Below are 18,754 nucleotides of genomic sequence, written 5' to 3' on the forward strand. Positions count from 1 at the left end.
TGAGCCTCTTCAATATTGGTGTGTAAACCATGGTACTTTTTTTCAGGATTCTTTGATAAATAGACCAGCATTTTATTTAAAATAAAAATATTTTGTAACATTATAAATGCCTTTACTGACACTTTGGATCAATTTGGGGGGTGAACGACTCTGAGTCACCCCCCTGAGAACGGTCTGAGCACAGTCCCAGAGTCACCCCCCTCCGTCCCCCACTCAACTCAGCCCAGCTTACTGACCTCTACATCCCTCCTGCTGCTGAGACCTAACCACAATCTCTCCGCAATCCAACCCTATGCGCCAACCCGTTTGACTAAGGCTGTCGAGCCCCACTGGTGCGTTAATATGCAGTTTCAGTGGCAACGGTTCCGTATGGCATACCACCTACCGCAAAACACAATATCTGCCCAACCACCCCGTCATTCACGCAATATACACAGGAACGTAATGACTGTAAATACTATACAACCTATACAACTAAACCAACAGACACTTCAAGTTTTCAAGAATTCTACGAAACCGTAGCATGGCGGCCTGTACACAGCCAGCTAGAATCTTTCCGTCTCAACCACAGCCAGTTGCTGCTCCTTTCTGCTGCTTCAGATAAGTTCCTTACTGTGCGTCGCAACTCTTGGCCACTGAATCCGACGTCTCTGAGGAACCGGATTGTAGAGTGTGCCACACAACCTCGACAACCCACTTCCACTGGATAAACCTGGACTCTCCATCCTCGCTGTTCTGCTTCAGTGGCCAGATGAGCATACCGCAGTTTCTTCCTCTCATATGCCTCATCTACCGCATCCTCCCATGGCACTGTTAACTCTATCAGTTGAACAATGTGTGCTGATCCAGACCACAAAACAATATCTGGTCGAAGGTTAGTGATGGCAATCTCAGGTGGAAAAATAAGCCGTTGATTAAGATCAGCCAGCATCTTCCAGTCCCTAGCAGCTTCCAGTTGTCCTGGGCGAGAATTGGTGTTAGCACCTTTTCTTGGTGGTTGCTCGCCTGGGCGGAGGAATATTGTCTTCTGCGTGTAATGTTTTGCTAGAACAGGTGGCAACTTATTGGTCATACTACGCTTGCCTTCCAATGCTAAAGCCAAACATCGCAATACTGGGTCATGGCGCTAAGTAAACCGACCTTGGCTAAGAGCCACCTTACACCCTGTCAAAATGTGCCTTAATGTGGCAGGTGATGAACACAAAGGACAAGAGGGATCCTCTCCTACCCAGAGGTTTAGGTTCTGCGGTGATGGGAGAACATCATATGTTGACCTAATAAGGAAACTGATCCTACTCTCTTCCATTGACCAAAGGTCTTGCCAGCCCATTTTTCGTTGTTCCACACTCTCCCATCTCATCCACTCTCCCTGCTTGGCCTGGGAAATGGCCTTTATACATCTCATCCTCTCCTCCTGCTTTCGCACCTCGTTGACTACCAGCTTCCTCCTTTGAGCTGGGCCTGCCTTGTGCCATTTAGGAGGAGCTAAACTGAGCCCAAAACCCCCTCTTCCATGCTGTACCTGTCCCACTATATCCCCAATTTGAAGGTCAGCCTTTGCCTGTACTACAGATTTCTTTGCTGACCACTTTCTACCAGTTTTTACCACAGGGGCTGCCTCCCTTACACATTTGTCGCGTGACTCTGCTAAAGTCATTTCCAGTCTGACCTTGGCACACTTAAACTCCTCGGTTAAAGCAAATAGTTACTATAGCAATAACTATAAACTATGCCTAATTACATGCAACTGAGCCTAAACCTAACCCTATAGAAAGTATATGTTGTTAATTCATATTTCTCTGTACTTAAATGTATAATTACACTGTAACAAGTACACCTTAAAATAAAGTATAACCTAACATGTTTTTCTAGATGACCGAAGTTATCTAATTTTAATTAAATGTATATAAGTGTTTTATTATTATTATTATTTTATTATTATTTCTGTGTATTTTTTTAATTTTTTATTGGCAATTGAGCACACAATCGGAACATGTTTGAACTGTGTTAAATGTCAATACATGGGAACACGTGATTGTGTGATAGAACCAGTTAATTGCTGGTGGTTGGTGATAATATTTTAACTGGTTAATTGATTCACCAATTTCTGGAAACTTCTCAGCACTAGACATAACAGTACATAACATGAACTGATGTGTTTTCTGAGGGAAGTGAACTGATACTGAGGGGATGAAGAATCCAGACGGGATGTATATCTACCAGCTCTACCATCTTGAATCTGGAAATACACACACACACACACACACGCACGCACGCACGCACGCACGCACGCACGCACGCACGCACGCACACACACACACACACACACACACACTGATCTCTTTTTCATTTTGTTCTGGTGTGTTTGATGGAGACCAGAGCGCAATTAATCACACACCTGCTCCATCACCAGTGTGTGTGTGTGTGTGTGTGTGTGTGTGTGTGTGTGTGTGTGAGAGTGTGTTTCATGATTGTGCATCTATGTCTCTGTGCCAGAGCTGAGTGATATATCTGTTATTATTTTGTTGACAATATAAACTTCATCAATATTGTGATGAATAATGTGCTTTTTAATTGCTTTTAAGCTTGGTGAAGATCGCAACAGTATAACTCTTCTTACTCCTCCTTTTATTATCATTTCTAATGATTGAAACTTGAAAAACAGCATAAATACTGTTGTTGTTGTTCACAAGTCGGTTTAATGCAAACTGCCCATTTATTTGAATCAATTCAAAACTCTGATCAGAATCATCTCTCCGAAATATTCATGGAAGTCCCCATGTGGCATATTCTAATATATAAATGGTTTAAGTAAAAACTTACTAAATATATACTACTAAATATATTGTTAAAGTTGTGCATATTGTGATTCCTTTGTTTATTGAAAAAACTGAACAGAAAGCTTTGCCTGAATATTTATAACTACATTTAGTGTACTTGGCAATGATTGCTTTTTTGAAACAACAACAACAACAACAACATTTGAAGACATTTAGACATTTGGATAAAAAATAAATTTATTTGTAAGGTTTAGCCTTGGCCTCAAACAAAAAATGCTAAAGAAGTAGGAAAAATAAACTTAATATAAAATAATCTGCAGCAGTATTACTTTAGGATTATTTGTATACTTTTATATTATTTATTAATATTTTGAATTAGGTTTCATTGCAATACTTTAATTTAAATTTTAGTATAATTTGTTTAAGTTCTTAAGCCATTTCAGAGCAAAAATAAAAATTGAAATTTATAAACAAAATCTTTGGCCTAACCCAAACAATATAAAAATAGCTAAAATAGTGAGACAAAAATAATCTTAATATAAACAACTTTCTGCTGCAGTGTTATTTTAGTATTATTTATATACTTTTTTATACTTCAAAAAATTGTGAACTACATTTGTCGTCCTCATTTTAAAATTTTCAGTTTTCATAATGATTCATTATATATATCAAGAAGTCTTACTCTCTACACGTGCTCGTGTGTGAGTGTGTATGTGTGTTTATAGACACATAGATTTACTTTAGCTCAGCGTTGACTCTATAAAGTCTAAGGCCTCACTATGGATTCTGCTGAGCAGGCTTGAGCTGTTGATTTACTTACAGTACTGACACACACACACACACACACACACACACACACACACACACACACACACACACACACACACACACACACACACACACACACACACACACTGTGTGTTGAATGTAGAGGAGATATAGCGCTCAAGGGTGAGTGGGCCTCAGGAAGAGTGATGTGTTATGTGCTCAACGGCCCTCTGGGGCACACACACACACACACACACACACACACACACACACACACACACACACACACACACACACACACACACACACACACACACACACACACACACACACACACACACACACACACACACAGGCACACAGGCACATATAAGCTATGTACTGTTACCTATGCAGCGCTCATAAATATTCATGTGCTGTGTTCTTCAGCAGTGCTGACATCCGGTCTTCCAGACTCAAAGTCTTCTGGGATGCGTCCCATATCAGCTGTGCTCTTTTCCCCTGGCTGTGCGGCCTCCGTAGGGACCCTACAGAGGGAGTACAGTGGGGAATCAATGACGGCTGTCTGCAGGATCAGAGAGCTTTAACTGTGGCACACTAATAAATCAAACTTACTGCTACTTTGCAACTGTGTGGAGATGCTTGTGTTTTGTTGTTGTTGTTGTTGTTGTTGTTGTTTGTTTTGAAAGGTAGTTAGTTATTAATATATTAACAAAAAGTAGCTAATTACATTTGTCTGTAGTTTGAAAAGGTTCCCGGTCAGTGTAATGAGCTAGATGCCACTTTCTATTTTATGTATGTATGCATACGGATGGATGGATGAATAGATTGATTCCTAGAACATACATACCAGGGCTTGAATTTCAGCGCAGGATTGCGGGTATTGCGCATAATTTTAATAATTCCCGCACTTAAAATGCGGTGAATTCCCGCAAACATTGATTCACTTTAGCATGTAGGTTGTATTAGTAAATTAATCCACACAGATTATAAAATCAAATCGTTTTTTTTTTTAAAGCTATCTGCGAGACGCAATTTCACAAACAACTGAGTGTTCAGCGGTGCTGCGTCTTATCCCAGTAGCACCTCATTGCAGTAAATGAGATCCAGGGGCCGGAGTTGGATCCAGATCTAAGGGGTGGAGATGGGTAGGATTAGGGGAGGGTTTTGGGATCAGGAGGTGGAGATGGGTAGGTTTAGGTATATGTAAGGTGGGAGGAGTTGGATCTGGATCCAACTCCTCCCCCTGGATTTTGTGTTCTGCAGTGAGGACCATCGCTCTTATCTCTCTGCACAAGGCAAGCGTCAAATGCGTTGTAGGCGGCAAAACTCGGACATGACGGAATATTCACTTGCACAATCGGCCAGTTTACCATTTGCACGTCTTTTTAAGTCTCACCAGTTTAAACATTCAAGCGATTTTAAACTATTCAGTGCTCGTGCGCTCTCTGAGAGATGATTTTCTATGTGCACATATAGCCTAAATAGAAAATACGCCTTAAAAGCAGCTCGCCAGTAACAAAAGAGTTTTTTCGCAGATTATATTGTTTAACGCGCAAAATTGTGTCAAAATTTAGATCTTCCTGAGTATCCTCTAAACACAGTCATTTATGTCTTTAATAAGCATAAAACGCATGTGATAGTATAATGACCACATGATCCATGCACCAGCTCTTAAATTGACAGCAGCCATATGTGTCTGTCATTAATTTTGTTGTCAAAACAACAAAAGATAGCTTTAAGTTTAAGGAATTGGGATTAATAGCCTATGCATTTAATTTAGTCAGGACTAAAATACTGATCACTTTATTCACTTTCTGTATTTCTGAATACTAGTGTTAGACCTGGGTGGTGATGGCGTAGTGGATAAGACACATGCATTTAGTGTGAGAGAACCGGGTTTGAATAAGTCGCTTTGGATAAAAGCGTCAGCTAAATGAATAAATGTAAATGTAGACCTATTCAAAAACTTTTCTCTTTATTATATTGTATTTTAAGCTTTTTATGTTGTGTAAATTCTTAACAACAATATTACCCCATTGTGACAATGCAATGAGCGCAAACATTTAGGCGAGACAAATGTATTTTTTTAATTATTTTTTTAAGGACTCTGCATACATTTATGCATTCACTTTGGCATATTGGATGGAAACGTTTATGCCATCTACTGATTAACAAATCATGCAAAAACGTTCTTTTATCTTTGTAAATGCTTCGCTGGTAATCGCAACTCTCTTTAGATGCATGGGGTCATGTGGAGTACAGGGAAACCTATCTTAAATTCCATTGAAAAGCTTTTTGAAACTCCTACTTCTTTCATAATCTTTGCCTCAGTAAAAAGTTACTATAGATGTTGATACACTTTTGATACATGACACTGCTCATGTGTTACACATCAAGAATACTGACAATGAGGACAGCAAACGGTGACCAGTCGTCTCCTGACCATACATTTAGTTGGGGCAGGGTCTTAGTGCCAATTTATTATAAACTTTTTTGTAAGCTTTATATTGAAATCACTGTGCACATGCAGAAAACTTTTGGCATAGGTCTAGTGTCCTTGTGTTATTCAGCCGAGGGTGGCGTTCTAATGTTGATCGACAGGCTTTAAATACACACGACATGCACAGAACGCTATCGTAAAAATGCCTTAATGTAGTATTTATTGCCTCCGATGGTTGTTTAAAAATAAGTTGTGGAGGAACTCCAGTGAGGAAAAGAAAGTCATGTCTATTCTCAAACATGAAACATCATTAGCACGTTTAAACTACAGGATTTATACTTTCATTAATTTGAAACGCTGCTCCTCACAGTAAGAACAGACATGCCAACAATTTACTGACGTGATGCAGACTAATATACACATAGCTGAAGCAGATTGATATTGTCTTGGTCTGAATCAAAGTTTACATAAGGAAACATGAAAATAAGACGGGAAGTCTGAAATCTGCCCCAATGGCTCTCAATTAGAATGCGCTGTAGTTCTATTTTTCACCACATATTTTCATGGGAAAATTGTGGGGCACTGTAGTCCTGGGGAGGGCTCAGGCACCGTCTGCCCCGCTTATTATCATTCAGGCTAAATCTTAATACATCCTGTTCACTTTAAGACTTAAAACAGTGTAGAAAATAAAACAATAAAAATACCTTTGGAGAATTCTGAACACATTTATTGGTTCAGTTTATATAAAGGTCCATGTTTTGGATGAATATTTTGGTGGGACACTGCACCACCTGCCCTTACAGACGAGCCCGGCTGGAGGAGAAGCTGAATGTTTTAACTTATTGAAATTAAAGTAATTTTATTTTACTTTAACTACTTACTCAAAAAGTATTTGAGTATATTTATTGTTTTATTTTAACCTTACTGGAAACCAGTAATAACATCTAAACAGTATCTTATGACAAATAAACTTACTTAAGAAGCAAACAAGCTTCTTAAGTAAGTTAACTTACTTAAGAAGCCCCCCCCCCCCACACACACACACACACACACACATACACACATACACACACACACACACACACACACACACACACACACACACACACACACACACACACACACACACACACACACACACACACACACACACACACACACACACACAAAAAGTAACTATAAATGAGCAATACATTTGTTTCAGTATTTATTAATATTTGTTAATGTTAGTTAATAAAAATCCAGCTGTTCATTGATTGTTCATTTTAGTTCACAGTGCATTAACTAATGTTGAAAAATACATTTGATTTTAATAATGTATTAGAAAATGATGAAATTAACATGAATTGAGATTAATAAATGCTGTTAATTCTTAGTTCTTGTTAACTAAAAGAGTTAACTAATGTTAAATTGTTACCATAATTTGTAATAGTTTTATTTACAGTTTAGTTACAGTTTTAGTTATTTTTAGTAAATGTTCTGCAGATAATATACTTAAAAATGTATTTGTTTGTTTTTTTGCAAAATTATGGAATGCCCCTCCTGGTGTAAATGTCTGAAATCATTGCTCTGATGTGCTCTCATACTTTGTATCAGACACTTTGATGGTGTCACTGTGTATCTGTTGCTGTGCGTGAGCCCTGTAATTGCTGCTTGCAGCGATATTTTTATATTCAGCTGTAATGTTCATGTTCAAAAGACTGTGAAAACCTCCTAATCTCTGTCTCTCCCTGTAGACGGCAGACCCTGTGCATGATCTGTTGCTGGACGTCATAACGTGGGTGGGCATCCTACTGTCTCTGGTCTGTCTGCTCGTCTGCATCTTCACCTTCTGCTTCTTCCGTGGCCTCCAGAGCGACAGGAACACCATTCACAAGAACCTCTGCATCTCCCTCTTCATCGCTGAAACGCTCTTCCTCACCGGCATCAACCGCGCAGACCAGCCTGTACGACAAACATACAAACACACTAATTATCTTTTCATTGTATTTGTATTATTTATTTATTTTAATCATGTAAAATATACATGAAAAAACGTAAAAATTTAAAAAAACTATAGACGCATATTACTAACACGCTCTTTAAAGGTACAATATGTAGGATTTTTGCAGTAAAATATCCAAAAACCACTAGACCAATGTTATATATTTTGTTTAGTTGATTACTTACAATATTCCAAATGTTTCAAACAATTTGTAAATCGTGAGAAAATTGCGATTTTAACCATGGAAACAGGGCGCGTGAGCAGGGGTGAGGAGTCGCCAGTCAATGACGTCATATCCGCGTTACCCTCGGTTTCCGCCAGGTTTGACCTCGTACTGCCATAGTAACTATGGCGACAGACGTTGACAACTGGCCCATTATGCCTAGCAGGACGCTCACGCTGTTGTTGTTTTGTTCAAACATTTTGGATCATGGCAAGCAGACTTTGAGACAAAAAAAGGACTAAAACGAAGATCAACATCTTTCGAGATGCCGAGAGCTCCAAGTCTGCGACTAACTTCGACTTGACAGAGACGCGAGTTTTGCGTGTACTTTTAGACAGGTGAGCAATTGTACATAAAACAAATGTTATCAATGTTAATCAATGTTATTTACACATGATGAAATGTTAGAATATGATCTGTATGTTATTCTAATGTTGATCTAGCTTAACGTACTTAATCTCATACAGCCAACACACAACCTAACTAACAACATTCAACAAACTCAAATGCCGTTTAGTGTGATTACCTCAAGTTTGATTCGTCTAATAAACTGACCTGTTTGAGTATTAATTCAGCACTTGCGTGTAGTTCGGTAGAATGAAATGTCCTTATTCTTTTATATCCGTGGGACTCGCGTTGCGTGTGGTGCTGGTATACGACTAGCAGTCGCGCCCTGCTTCATACCACAGTCATGTTAAAAACATTAATGTATTCACTCATCCATAAAATATCTATCAGCTTGACAAGATCCATAATTCAGCTTAATGTGGAATATACGTCATCAGTATACGCCTTTGTTATTGCAAGAGGTTAGCGACCCCTGGTGGTGAAAAATCCTTCCATATTGTACCTTTAAATAACAAAAAAAATACTGCGTCGGGCTAAAACTAGCAAAAAAACACTTTTGTGCTGGGTGTATGATAGGGCCCGGGATGTTTAAATTGGCTGACTGCATGTTTTTATTAGTTCATGAGAGGGTGAAATAGCGTGTGTTCGTGTGTCATAAAGATTTAATGTGAGAGCGTTTCGTGTGTGTGACTCTAATGCAGGAACATCATACATGATTCATAATCTTTAAACCCTATTATTTAACATTTTTCAATTATCTGAGCAGGTTTGCGAGGTCGCTGAACAGCATCCATCAATGTCCACATGACACACGCCCTCACAAGACCGTTTGTGTGCGTTTCAGATTGCCTGCGCTGTCTTTGCGGCACTACTGCATTTCTTCTTCCTGTCTGCATTCACATGGATGTTTCTGGAAGGCGTTCAGCTCTACATCATGCTGGTGGAGGTGTTTGAGAGCGAACATTCACGCAGGAGATATTTTTACCTTGCCGGATACGGGATTCCTGCCCTCATTGTCGCCGTTTCTGCTGCAGTGGATTACCGCAGTTACGGGACAGACAGAGTGTGAGTCTCACACACACACTCAAATGATCTGAATGAGTCTGAATGAGTGTGTGGGTGGTCACAGGAGGGTTTAAGTTTAGTCTAATGATGCGGATATTAAAGTCTGAATAATTGAAAGAACTCTCATGTATCAGCCAAAAGACACAAGAACCTCTGAGACGATCTGCGGTACTACTTTGTGTGTGTGTGTCTGTGTGTGTGTGTGTAACATTGAAACTTGTTTGATGTCTCTTTCTTGCATTTTCAGGTGCTGGTTGCGGTTGGATACTTATTTCATCTGGAGTTTTATAGGCCCTGCCACACTCATCATCATGGTAACCAGCTCTGATGCTGTCTAAAAACTACATTCAAAACATTCATGTTCAATGTTGCACACTCTAGCGCGCTCACGTGTGAACCCTCAACCAATCCTGTGCTTTTGTTCTTCCTAGCTGAATGTGATATTCCTGGGAATCGCTCTGTACAAGATGTTCCACCACACTGCCATCCTGAAGCCAGATTCTGGTTGTCTTGACAACATCAAGTAAGCCTGACAGTGAGGCATGGGCTCATTGGAGGGAGGAGCCTTTGACGGGTGGGGCCTGTGGTGGGTGGAGTCTGAAAGTTGGATCTTGCAGATGGGTGGAGTGAGGGTGAGCGGTGGAACCTGAGGGATGGGCTCTTTGAATGGAGGAGCCTTTTAAAGGTGGGGCCAGTTGTGGGTGGAGTCTTAGAGAGGTGAAATTATAAGAGAGTTCGAGCTTGTGGGTGGACTTGATGAGCAATGGACCAGCAGTAGGTGGAGTCTATTTGGGTGGACTGTTTGGAAAGGAGCCTGCAAGGTAGGGCTAGGGACTAGGCATTGGCGTTTACAGAAGTAATGTGATCCTTTACATGTGTTTCAGAGTAATATATAATATTAGACCACGTTCATTTTTACCTGTAGGGGCTTTCGCACCCGAGTAACCATTTCATAGTTCCTAGAACTATTGGCGAAAGTACCCGGATTTTGACGTATTAGCAACGCAGGAACTAGGAACGATTTTAGTTCTAGGAACTCCTTTTGGAGGAACTAATTTAGCTCCTACTTGAGAGTAGGGACTAAACCTATAGGAACTATCCGTGACGTCAATGTACGCGGATGCGAAACACCAGCACCCTCTATTTTTATAAAAAAGCTGTGTAAATACACAGATTATAGCCTATATATTTACTCCACAAACTAACTCTACGAACATGGAAAACAGTGATAGGTGGACCTCTCAACCTTTACGCTAACCTGAGGGGACCAAGAGAAACATGATTATGTATTTCTGCTCAGCTAGCAACACAGGATATCAACCACACGGCATATGCTCATATCTTTTCATATACTGTTTACTTTCTATGTATAAAAGTTATGTCTAATAACGTATTAGACAGGACTGTTAGACAGATCGTAAACTAATGAACACTGATAATGTGAGCACTGTGTGCTCAGGATCTGGCTGGCATTCTCAGCCCTGTCAAAGTAAAGGTCTGCCGCACCATCAAAATAAAAGTCACAACAATAAGCGTGGCTTACATCACTTCAGAGTTCCTACTGGCGGTGCGAATGCAACCAGGAAAATGTTCCTAAGGGAACCATTAGTTCCCTTTCGTAGTCACTCCGAATTACTTTGGATGACAACGAATTGGGGTTTCGCCTAGAAAGCCAATCATCGTCGTGTATTACAAAACGAGCCAATGGCGATGAAATGCCATGGGTCTGCGGAATTTGCATAGCGTATCTCCGCCCCACCGCATGTGTATAAAAGGAGGACGCCGGCATCATGCAGGTATGTTTTCGCTTCGGAGCCAAGAGCTTCTCTTCACTCCACAAGCCAAATCCTGAGTTTCAGTGACATCATCTTCTCTTCGAGACGAGCAAACTCTCCGGTGTTGGTGTGATGGCGGTACCCAGCGAGTTTCACATTGCCTGCGATCTGAGCAGTGATCTGCCAGTCTGTGTGTTCTCCCTGGTCGCCTCAGCATCGCTGAGTTTTCCTCTCTAAAAGAGCTGCACGTGGCACGTCTTTTTAAACATGTCTCGCCCGTGTTCTTCTGGGTGCGGTCGATTCCTGTCTTCCTTTGATGGGCACAAACGCTGCTTTGCGTTTCTGGGCTTTGAGCACGCTAAAGCAGCGCTTGTGGATGACTCATGTTCCTTCTGTGGGAACATGGCCATCGCAACACTAAGGTCGAGACTCAATGATCTCACTCGAGAGAGAGTCCCCTCATCCACACCCCGATCTACACCCTCCATGAGAGGTGGTACTTCGGCTGGTGGGCAGGGTGACTTGACGGTGACGGTGTAGAACAATCCGACGATGCGTCCTCGGACCACACCCCCCTCTTCAGTGTTGCAACCCGCGAGTGCTGCGGTGAATTTACCGGGTCCATCTACTGATGCCCCGCGTATTTCATTCGGCGCTCCAGAGGAGGACTCAATGTCGATCGCGGCATCACAAGGCGGGCACGAGTCATCGGGAAGTGACGATGCGGCTGCGTTGCCTCCTTCTGGAGTTCCAGCGTTGTCCGTATCAGATCCCGAGATGACGGCCATGCTCTCCCGGGCCGCCGCGAGCAACGGCCACAGCCAACCCCAATACCATTCTTCCCGGAAGTGCATGGCGAAGTCATGGAAGGCTCCTTTGAACTCCCGTGTACGTTCGTCAGCTTTCTCTGCCTTTCCCCCCCTCGATGGTGCGGTCGCCCATGGGTACACTGGGATTCCCCCGGTTGAACGCTCTGTTGCCGTGCAACTGTGTCCTCAGAGTGCTTCATCTCGTGGTACTCCTAAGCACCCGTCCAAGGCCTGTAGATTTTCGTCCACCCTCTTGGCGAGATCTCACAGAGCTGCAGGACAGGCGGCCGCCGCTCTGCATGCGATGAGCACCTTGCAGGTCTACCAGGCCCAGCTGCTCAGAGATATGCACGAGGCGGGGACTGACCCAGGGCTCTTTGATGAGCTGCGTGCCACCACTGACCTCGCTCTCCGAGCGACGAAAGTGGCCTCACGCTCCCTGGGTCAGGTGATGGCCACCTCTGTGGTCCAGGAGCATCACCTTTGGCTGAACCTGGCTGATATGCGGGACGCCGAGTGCCCCCATATCCCAGGCCGGCCTCTTCGGCGGAGCGTTTGAGGACTTTGCCCAGCAGTTCTCAACCGCACAGAAGCAGTCTGAGGCGATCAAACATATTCTGCCCCGACGGCCTGCTGCTGCCTCCACCCAGCCGTCGGTACAGACGCCTCAGCCTGCTCGCCGCCGAGGGCGCCCTCCTGTGGCTCCCTCCCCTCCCGCACGGCCCCTGCAGCAGCCTTCACCCGGGCCCTTGCTACGTGGAGGAGGCCGCAGGAAGGCACCTCAGCCCTCTCCAGCCTCGCGCCCCGCTAAACGCCAGGCTACGCGGCGCTCCTGAGACGGGCTGCTCAGTGATGGTGTCGTTTTTTTCCCAGGAGGTGGTTGCAGGCCCTCGCCAGGGGAGAATCTTTTGTTCTCCCGCTGCTCACCCACGGGTGGGCAGTACCCTATTATGGTCAAAGAAAGAACCGATACACCGATCACTGAGCACACAGAGCCGGTTGACAGTGCGCGACGCCTCCGGGCCTCGCCGCTCTCATCCCTCTCTGTCACAGAGTTCTCGGACCGCAGTGTGCGCCGCCCCCGGGCCTCGCCACTCCCGTCCCCCTCTGTCCCAGAGGGTGCGGATGACAGTGTGTGCCGTTCAGTTCGAAGCACGGTCTCCTCCCCGCTTCAGGGGAGTTCACTTCACTATGGTCCGTGGCAATGCCCCTATCATCAGAGCGGAGGTTGCTACCCTGCTGGCGAAGGGTGCAATCGAGACTGTCCCTCCAGCCGAGATGAAGTCAGGGTTTTACAGCCCGTACTTCATTGTCCCCAAGAAGACCGGTGGGTTACGGCCGATCCTGGATCTGCGCGTCTTGAACTGCTCCCTTCACAGGCTGCCGTTCAAGATGCTCACGGCCAAACGCATTTTCGAATGCGTGCGGCCACAGGATTGGTTTGCAGCGATAGACCTGGAGGACGCCTACTTTCATGTCTCCATTTTACCTCGACACAGACCGTTTCTCCGGTTTGCTTTCGAGGGGCAGGCATACCAGTACGCGGTTCTCCAATTTGGGTTGGCTCTGTCTCCTCGCGTCTTTACGAAAGTCGTCGAGGCAGCCCTTGTTCCCCTACAGGAACACGGGGTTCGCATCCTGAATTACCTCGACGACTGGCTAGTACTGGCTCACTCTCGAGATCAGGTTTGCGAACACAGAGACTTAGTGCTCCGGCACCTAGCCCGTCTGGGCCTTCGGGTCAACTGGGAGAAGAGCAAACTCTGCCCCGGGCAGAGGATCTTTTTTCTCGGTATGGAGATCGACTCGGTCGCTATGTCCACGCAGCTTACGAGCGAGCGCGCACACTCGCTGCTGACTTGTCTTCGACAGTTCGATGGCAAGAGTGCGGTCCCACTGAAATTGTTTCAGAGGCTCGTGGGGCATATGGCATCTGCAGCCGCGGCAACACTGCTCGGATTGCTTCATATGAGACCGCTTCAGCTGTGGCTTCGCGATCGAGTCCCGAGGTTGGCATGGCATCATGGCACGCTCCGAGTTCCAGTAATTCCGACCTGCCGTCAGACCTTCACCCCGTGGAGGAACCTCAGTTTTCTACGGGCCGGTGTTCCCCTAGAACGAGTTTCCAGGCATGTTGTTGTCTCCACAGATGCCTCTTCCACGGGCTGGGGCGCCATGTGCAACGGACATGCTGCCGCTGGCTCCTGGACAGGACCCCAGTGTCTTCTGCATGTCAATTGCCTCGAGTTGCTGGCAGTACGCCTTGCTCTGCACCCACGACTCATCCCATTGCGCCCTGTATTACTCCCTGTCAGAGGGCACCCTCGGCACGGATGCACTGGCGCACAGCTGGCCGCGGGGCCTATGCAAATATGCGTTTCCCCCAGTGAGCCTTCTCGCACAGACCTTGTGCAAGATCAAGGAGGACGAGGAGCAGGTCATTCTGGTTGCGCCGTACTGGCCCATCCGGACCTGGTTCTCCGAACTGATACTCCTCGCGAAAGCACCTCCTTGGCCAATTCCTCTGAGGAAGGATCTCCTTTCTCAGAGACGGGGCACCCTCTGGCACCCTCGACCCGATCTTTGGAGGCTCCACGTGTGGCTCCTGGACGGGACGAGGCAGGTATGAGTACCCTGCCACCAGCGGTGGCGGCTACCATCACTTCCGCTAGAGCATTGTCCACGAGACATGTCTATCCGTTGAAGTGGAACCTCTTCGTCAACTGGTGCTCTTCTCGCCGAGAAGACCCCAGGAGATGCCCGATCACTGTCGTGCTTTCCTTCCTGCAAGATGGGCTGGAGCGAAGGCTGTCTCCGTCAACCCTGAAGGTGTATGTGGCCGCTATCGCCGCATATCACGAAGCAGTTGAAGGTAAGTCTCTGGGGAAGCACAACCTGATCGTCAGGTTCCTGAGAGTTCCCTCCTCTCTTTCCCTTACAGAGGCCTCCCTTTGAGCCTCTGCAATCAGTTGAGCTTAAGTTCCTGTCTATAAAGACAGCGCTCCTGGTTGCATTGGCCTCCATCAAGAGGGTAGGGGACCTGCACGCATTCTCCGTTGACGAAGCGTGCCTGGAATTCGGGCCCGGTCACTCTAACGTGATCCTGAGACCCCGGCCTGGATATGTGCCCAAGGTTCCCACCACTCCCTTCCGGGACCAGGTGGTGAACCTGCAAGCGCTGCCCCTGGAGGAGGCAGACCCAGCCTTGGCACTGCTCTGTCCAGTACGCGCTCTTCGTGCCTACGTAGACAGGACGCAGTGTTTCAGGACCTCAGACCAGCTCTTTGTCTGTTATGGTGGGAGACTGAAGGGAAAGGCTCTCTCAAAGTAGAGGTTGTCCCGCTGGATAGTGGACGCCATTGCTTTGGCTTACCAACGGCAAGGCCGACCCTGCCCCCTTGGTGTGACCTCCCACTCCACCCGGAGTGTGGCTTCCTCTTGGGCTCTAGCGCATGGCGCCTCGCTGGCAGACATCTGTCAGCTAGTACTGGACCCGCTCAGGTGTCTTCGCTTGCTCGCCATTCCACTCCACGGACTGGATACGTGCGATATATTTCCTCAGGTGAGCCTTCCTCTCTGAAGCCCTGAGTTCCTCCAGCACTGTTGACGCTGGCGCCAGTGTCTATTGCCTGTGCGTCGGCTAGGTGCCTCCGTGTGCATGGTTCCTCCCCTGAGTAACCCCCACATGTGTATTCCCACTGTAAGCCTTCTTGAGCATGTGTCTTTCCCTTGGCAAGTCACTTTGCCACTCCTGGAGTTGAAAGTTGCCACCCCTTCGGGCTGGTCACTCCAGCGTTCCTCCATATGAAGCCCCCCGGCCATATGTCTGTTCTTAAGTCCTCCCTACGGATAGGCATGCTGCGCCATATTTCCTCTGAGATATGCTTCCCAGTGTACCTTGGTATTCCTGTGTTAAGTAGGACTCCTTCGTCCGTGCCAGTATCACGACAGGGGGATCAGACTTTCGCAGGGCACTGGAAGACAGCTGTGAAGGTGGCGTGATTACACGGGGACCCCCATTCGTCGTCATCCGACGTAACTCGGAGTGACTAAGAAAGGGAACGTCTCGGTTACGTATGTAACCCTCGTTCCCTGAGTAGGGAACGGAGACGTTACGTCTCCCTGCCACTTCCGCTGTTCCGCTGGGTAGACGCCTGAGTTCAGTCTCGGCTCCTCAGCGAAGACATACCTGCATGTTGCAGGCGTCCTCCTTTTATACCCACGCGGTGGGGCGGAGATACGCTATGCAAATTCCGCAGACCCATGGCATTTCATCACCATTGGCTTGTTTTGTAATACACGAAGATGATTGGCTTTTTTAGGCGAAACCCCCATTCGTCGTCATCCGACGCAACGTCTCCGTTCCCTACTCCCTAACTTAGAGAACTAAGTTCATATATCTACCCGGTGCGAAAGCCCCTTATATTTGCTCATATCACTTGAGATGAATTTTAATACCAGGCCAAAGTCAAAATATTGCTCAGTTTGTTTGAGCAGCCTGAAAACAGCATGTCAGCTTCAGACTCAAGCAATGTTGTGAATTTTCCATCACTGTTTGTCCAAACAGCAGTTGTCAGGTAACATGACTGAAAGATAATATGAGTGTATTGTGTAATATGAGTGTATTGAGAAACCTTTTAGGAAACAACCATTACGTCTTGTTTCATGGCACTAATTGTGCAGAAATGACACACTTCAAGTTTATGGACGGAAGTAACATTGGCCCATTGACCATCTACTGAGGAACTTCATGGCTCATTTATCATATTATTGTCATAGGTTGAGGTAAAAGTAAAACCGGCACAGGTATCCCACAACGTGCGTTGAGGTTGTGTGTGTGTGTCTGTGTATTCTGTGGGGAGGTTGTCATTACCTGAAGATCTGTGTTGTTTCACAGGAAAGAGCGGCAGACATTCTGCCCAAATTAACCTCCGCACGCACATGAATATTCATCACCGGAGCCACACAGCCACTCAGGAGAGCAGAGCGCTGAAAGGACTATAAATATGCTAATTTATGGCTGTCCCCTTAGATCCAGCATAGTGAGCAGGACAGTGAAATGATGTGTGTGTGTTCAGTTGTTCATGTGTGTGCTGTGCTTATGTCGATGTGATGCATACTAATCAGACCGTTTGAGTCAGTGATCTTGTAGTATCATTTCTATAGATGGGATGATATTTCATAGTGGTTCACCGCATTTGTGTGTGTGTTAAAGGGCCAAACTGGACTAATATGTCCCTTTGTCCATCACAGCCAGAGAATTCTGATGGACACCTGATTGAAATGCATAAATCCTGACTATGACACATGTACATATGTATTCATGTTTAGAGCTCAACAGTGATCACCCACATTTGCAGTGGCCTTGGGATTCATTCCTGAAGTATTTTTTTCCCATTAATTTTCACTACAGGCTTTTCAGAAACATATTCTCTATAGAGTTCAAAGCCTTAAACCAAATTAACCTGCACAGAGATGAATCACAGTATTACAAACATTGATTTGAAGAAAACTTGCAAAAAGAGACAAAGGGACAAGACTGTGTACTTGATGTAGACTGACATTTGGAGAAATGGAAAATCAATCAAAGCAAGAATAGCCATACACCATACAACTATTGATTACATCTCATTAAAGTATAAAATACAATATATTTGACATTGGTTACAAGATATTAAAATGCATTAAAGTGTGCTTAATTGAATATGCACTTAAATGGGCAGTTGTAGTGCAGTGTACTTGCAGATAATAGGTTGAATAAAGAAAGGCCAGTTAAAGTGTACATGAGTACACTTTTAAGAAGTGCAATTTGTAATAATGCCAAATTAATTTTTTTTACTTTTACATGTTAAATCCTTGTTTTAATAATATTTGGTTGTGATTTAAAGAAGTACACTTATTTTGATGTGTTGACTCATACAGTACTAAAGCCCATGTAAAATACTAATTATAAACTGTAGTTTGTTGATACATTTTACATTTTCTAAATTGCAACTTCATTACAAATGTGTGATTACAAATATATTTAAAAACATTACATACATGTTAGAAAAGTTAAAGTATATTTTAGTTTATTACAAATGCTTGTAAGTGCATTTGGCAGTACACTTCAATAACAATAGAACTGATTGTGAAATTACATATAAAGATGTAGTGGGTCAAAAGTGGCTCTTAAGTTCAATTAATTGCATTTAATATAAATTTAACCTATAATATATTTAAATTTAATTGCAATTAATGTGCAAATCAGTGTCCAAAAACATTTCATTCAGTTTGCACAAGGGTATGAATATTAATTTCAGGATTATGTAGTTCTCAAGTTTAGGACCTCATCTTATCTCTATTTCGAGAGGTTTATACGTTATTTCTAACAATCAATTTCACTGTGGAAGAAACAAATGTGATTTTTACTGCCAGAACCCTGTTGGTGCGCTGTATTCTGAAGGGTTTGTTAGGAATGCTTCGTCATATTCATTTTGAAGGGGACAACATGAAACAAAATCACAACAGCAGAGGTGATGGGTTTGATTAATTCATGAGCGAGGGTCTTATTACAGCC

At 44.4% G+C, this 18,754-nt stretch overlaps 1 protein-coding gene across 24 annotated transcripts in view; it reads left to right on the plus strand.

Annotated features, from left to right (window-relative positions):
• Positions 1-18,754, plus strand: part of LOC143710812 (adhesion G protein-coupled receptor L3) — a 347,776-nt gene that overhangs the window by 294,604 nt on the left and 34,418 nt on the right. For all 24 annotated transcript variants that reach the window (XM_077202032.1, XM_077202015.1, XM_077202025.1 and 21 more), the window contains 4 exons: positions 7,728-7,937; positions 9,391-9,611; positions 9,859-9,925; positions 10,043-10,134. In XM_077202032.1, coding sequence (XP_077058147.1) covers positions 7,728-7,937; positions 9,391-9,611; positions 9,859-9,925; positions 10,043-10,134 — 590 coding nt within the window. The remainder of the gene's footprint in view (positions 1-7,727; positions 7,938-9,390; positions 9,612-9,858; positions 9,926-10,042; positions 10,135-18,754) is intronic.

This window comes from Siphateles boraxobius, unplaced genomic scaffold (assembly GCF_051911475.1).
Source record: "Siphateles boraxobius isolate OS27281-9 unplaced genomic scaffold, OSU_SipBor_1 48, whole genome shotgun sequence".
Taxonomy (NCBI): Eukaryota; Metazoa; Chordata; class Actinopteri; order Cypriniformes; family Leuciscidae; genus Siphateles; species Siphateles boraxobius.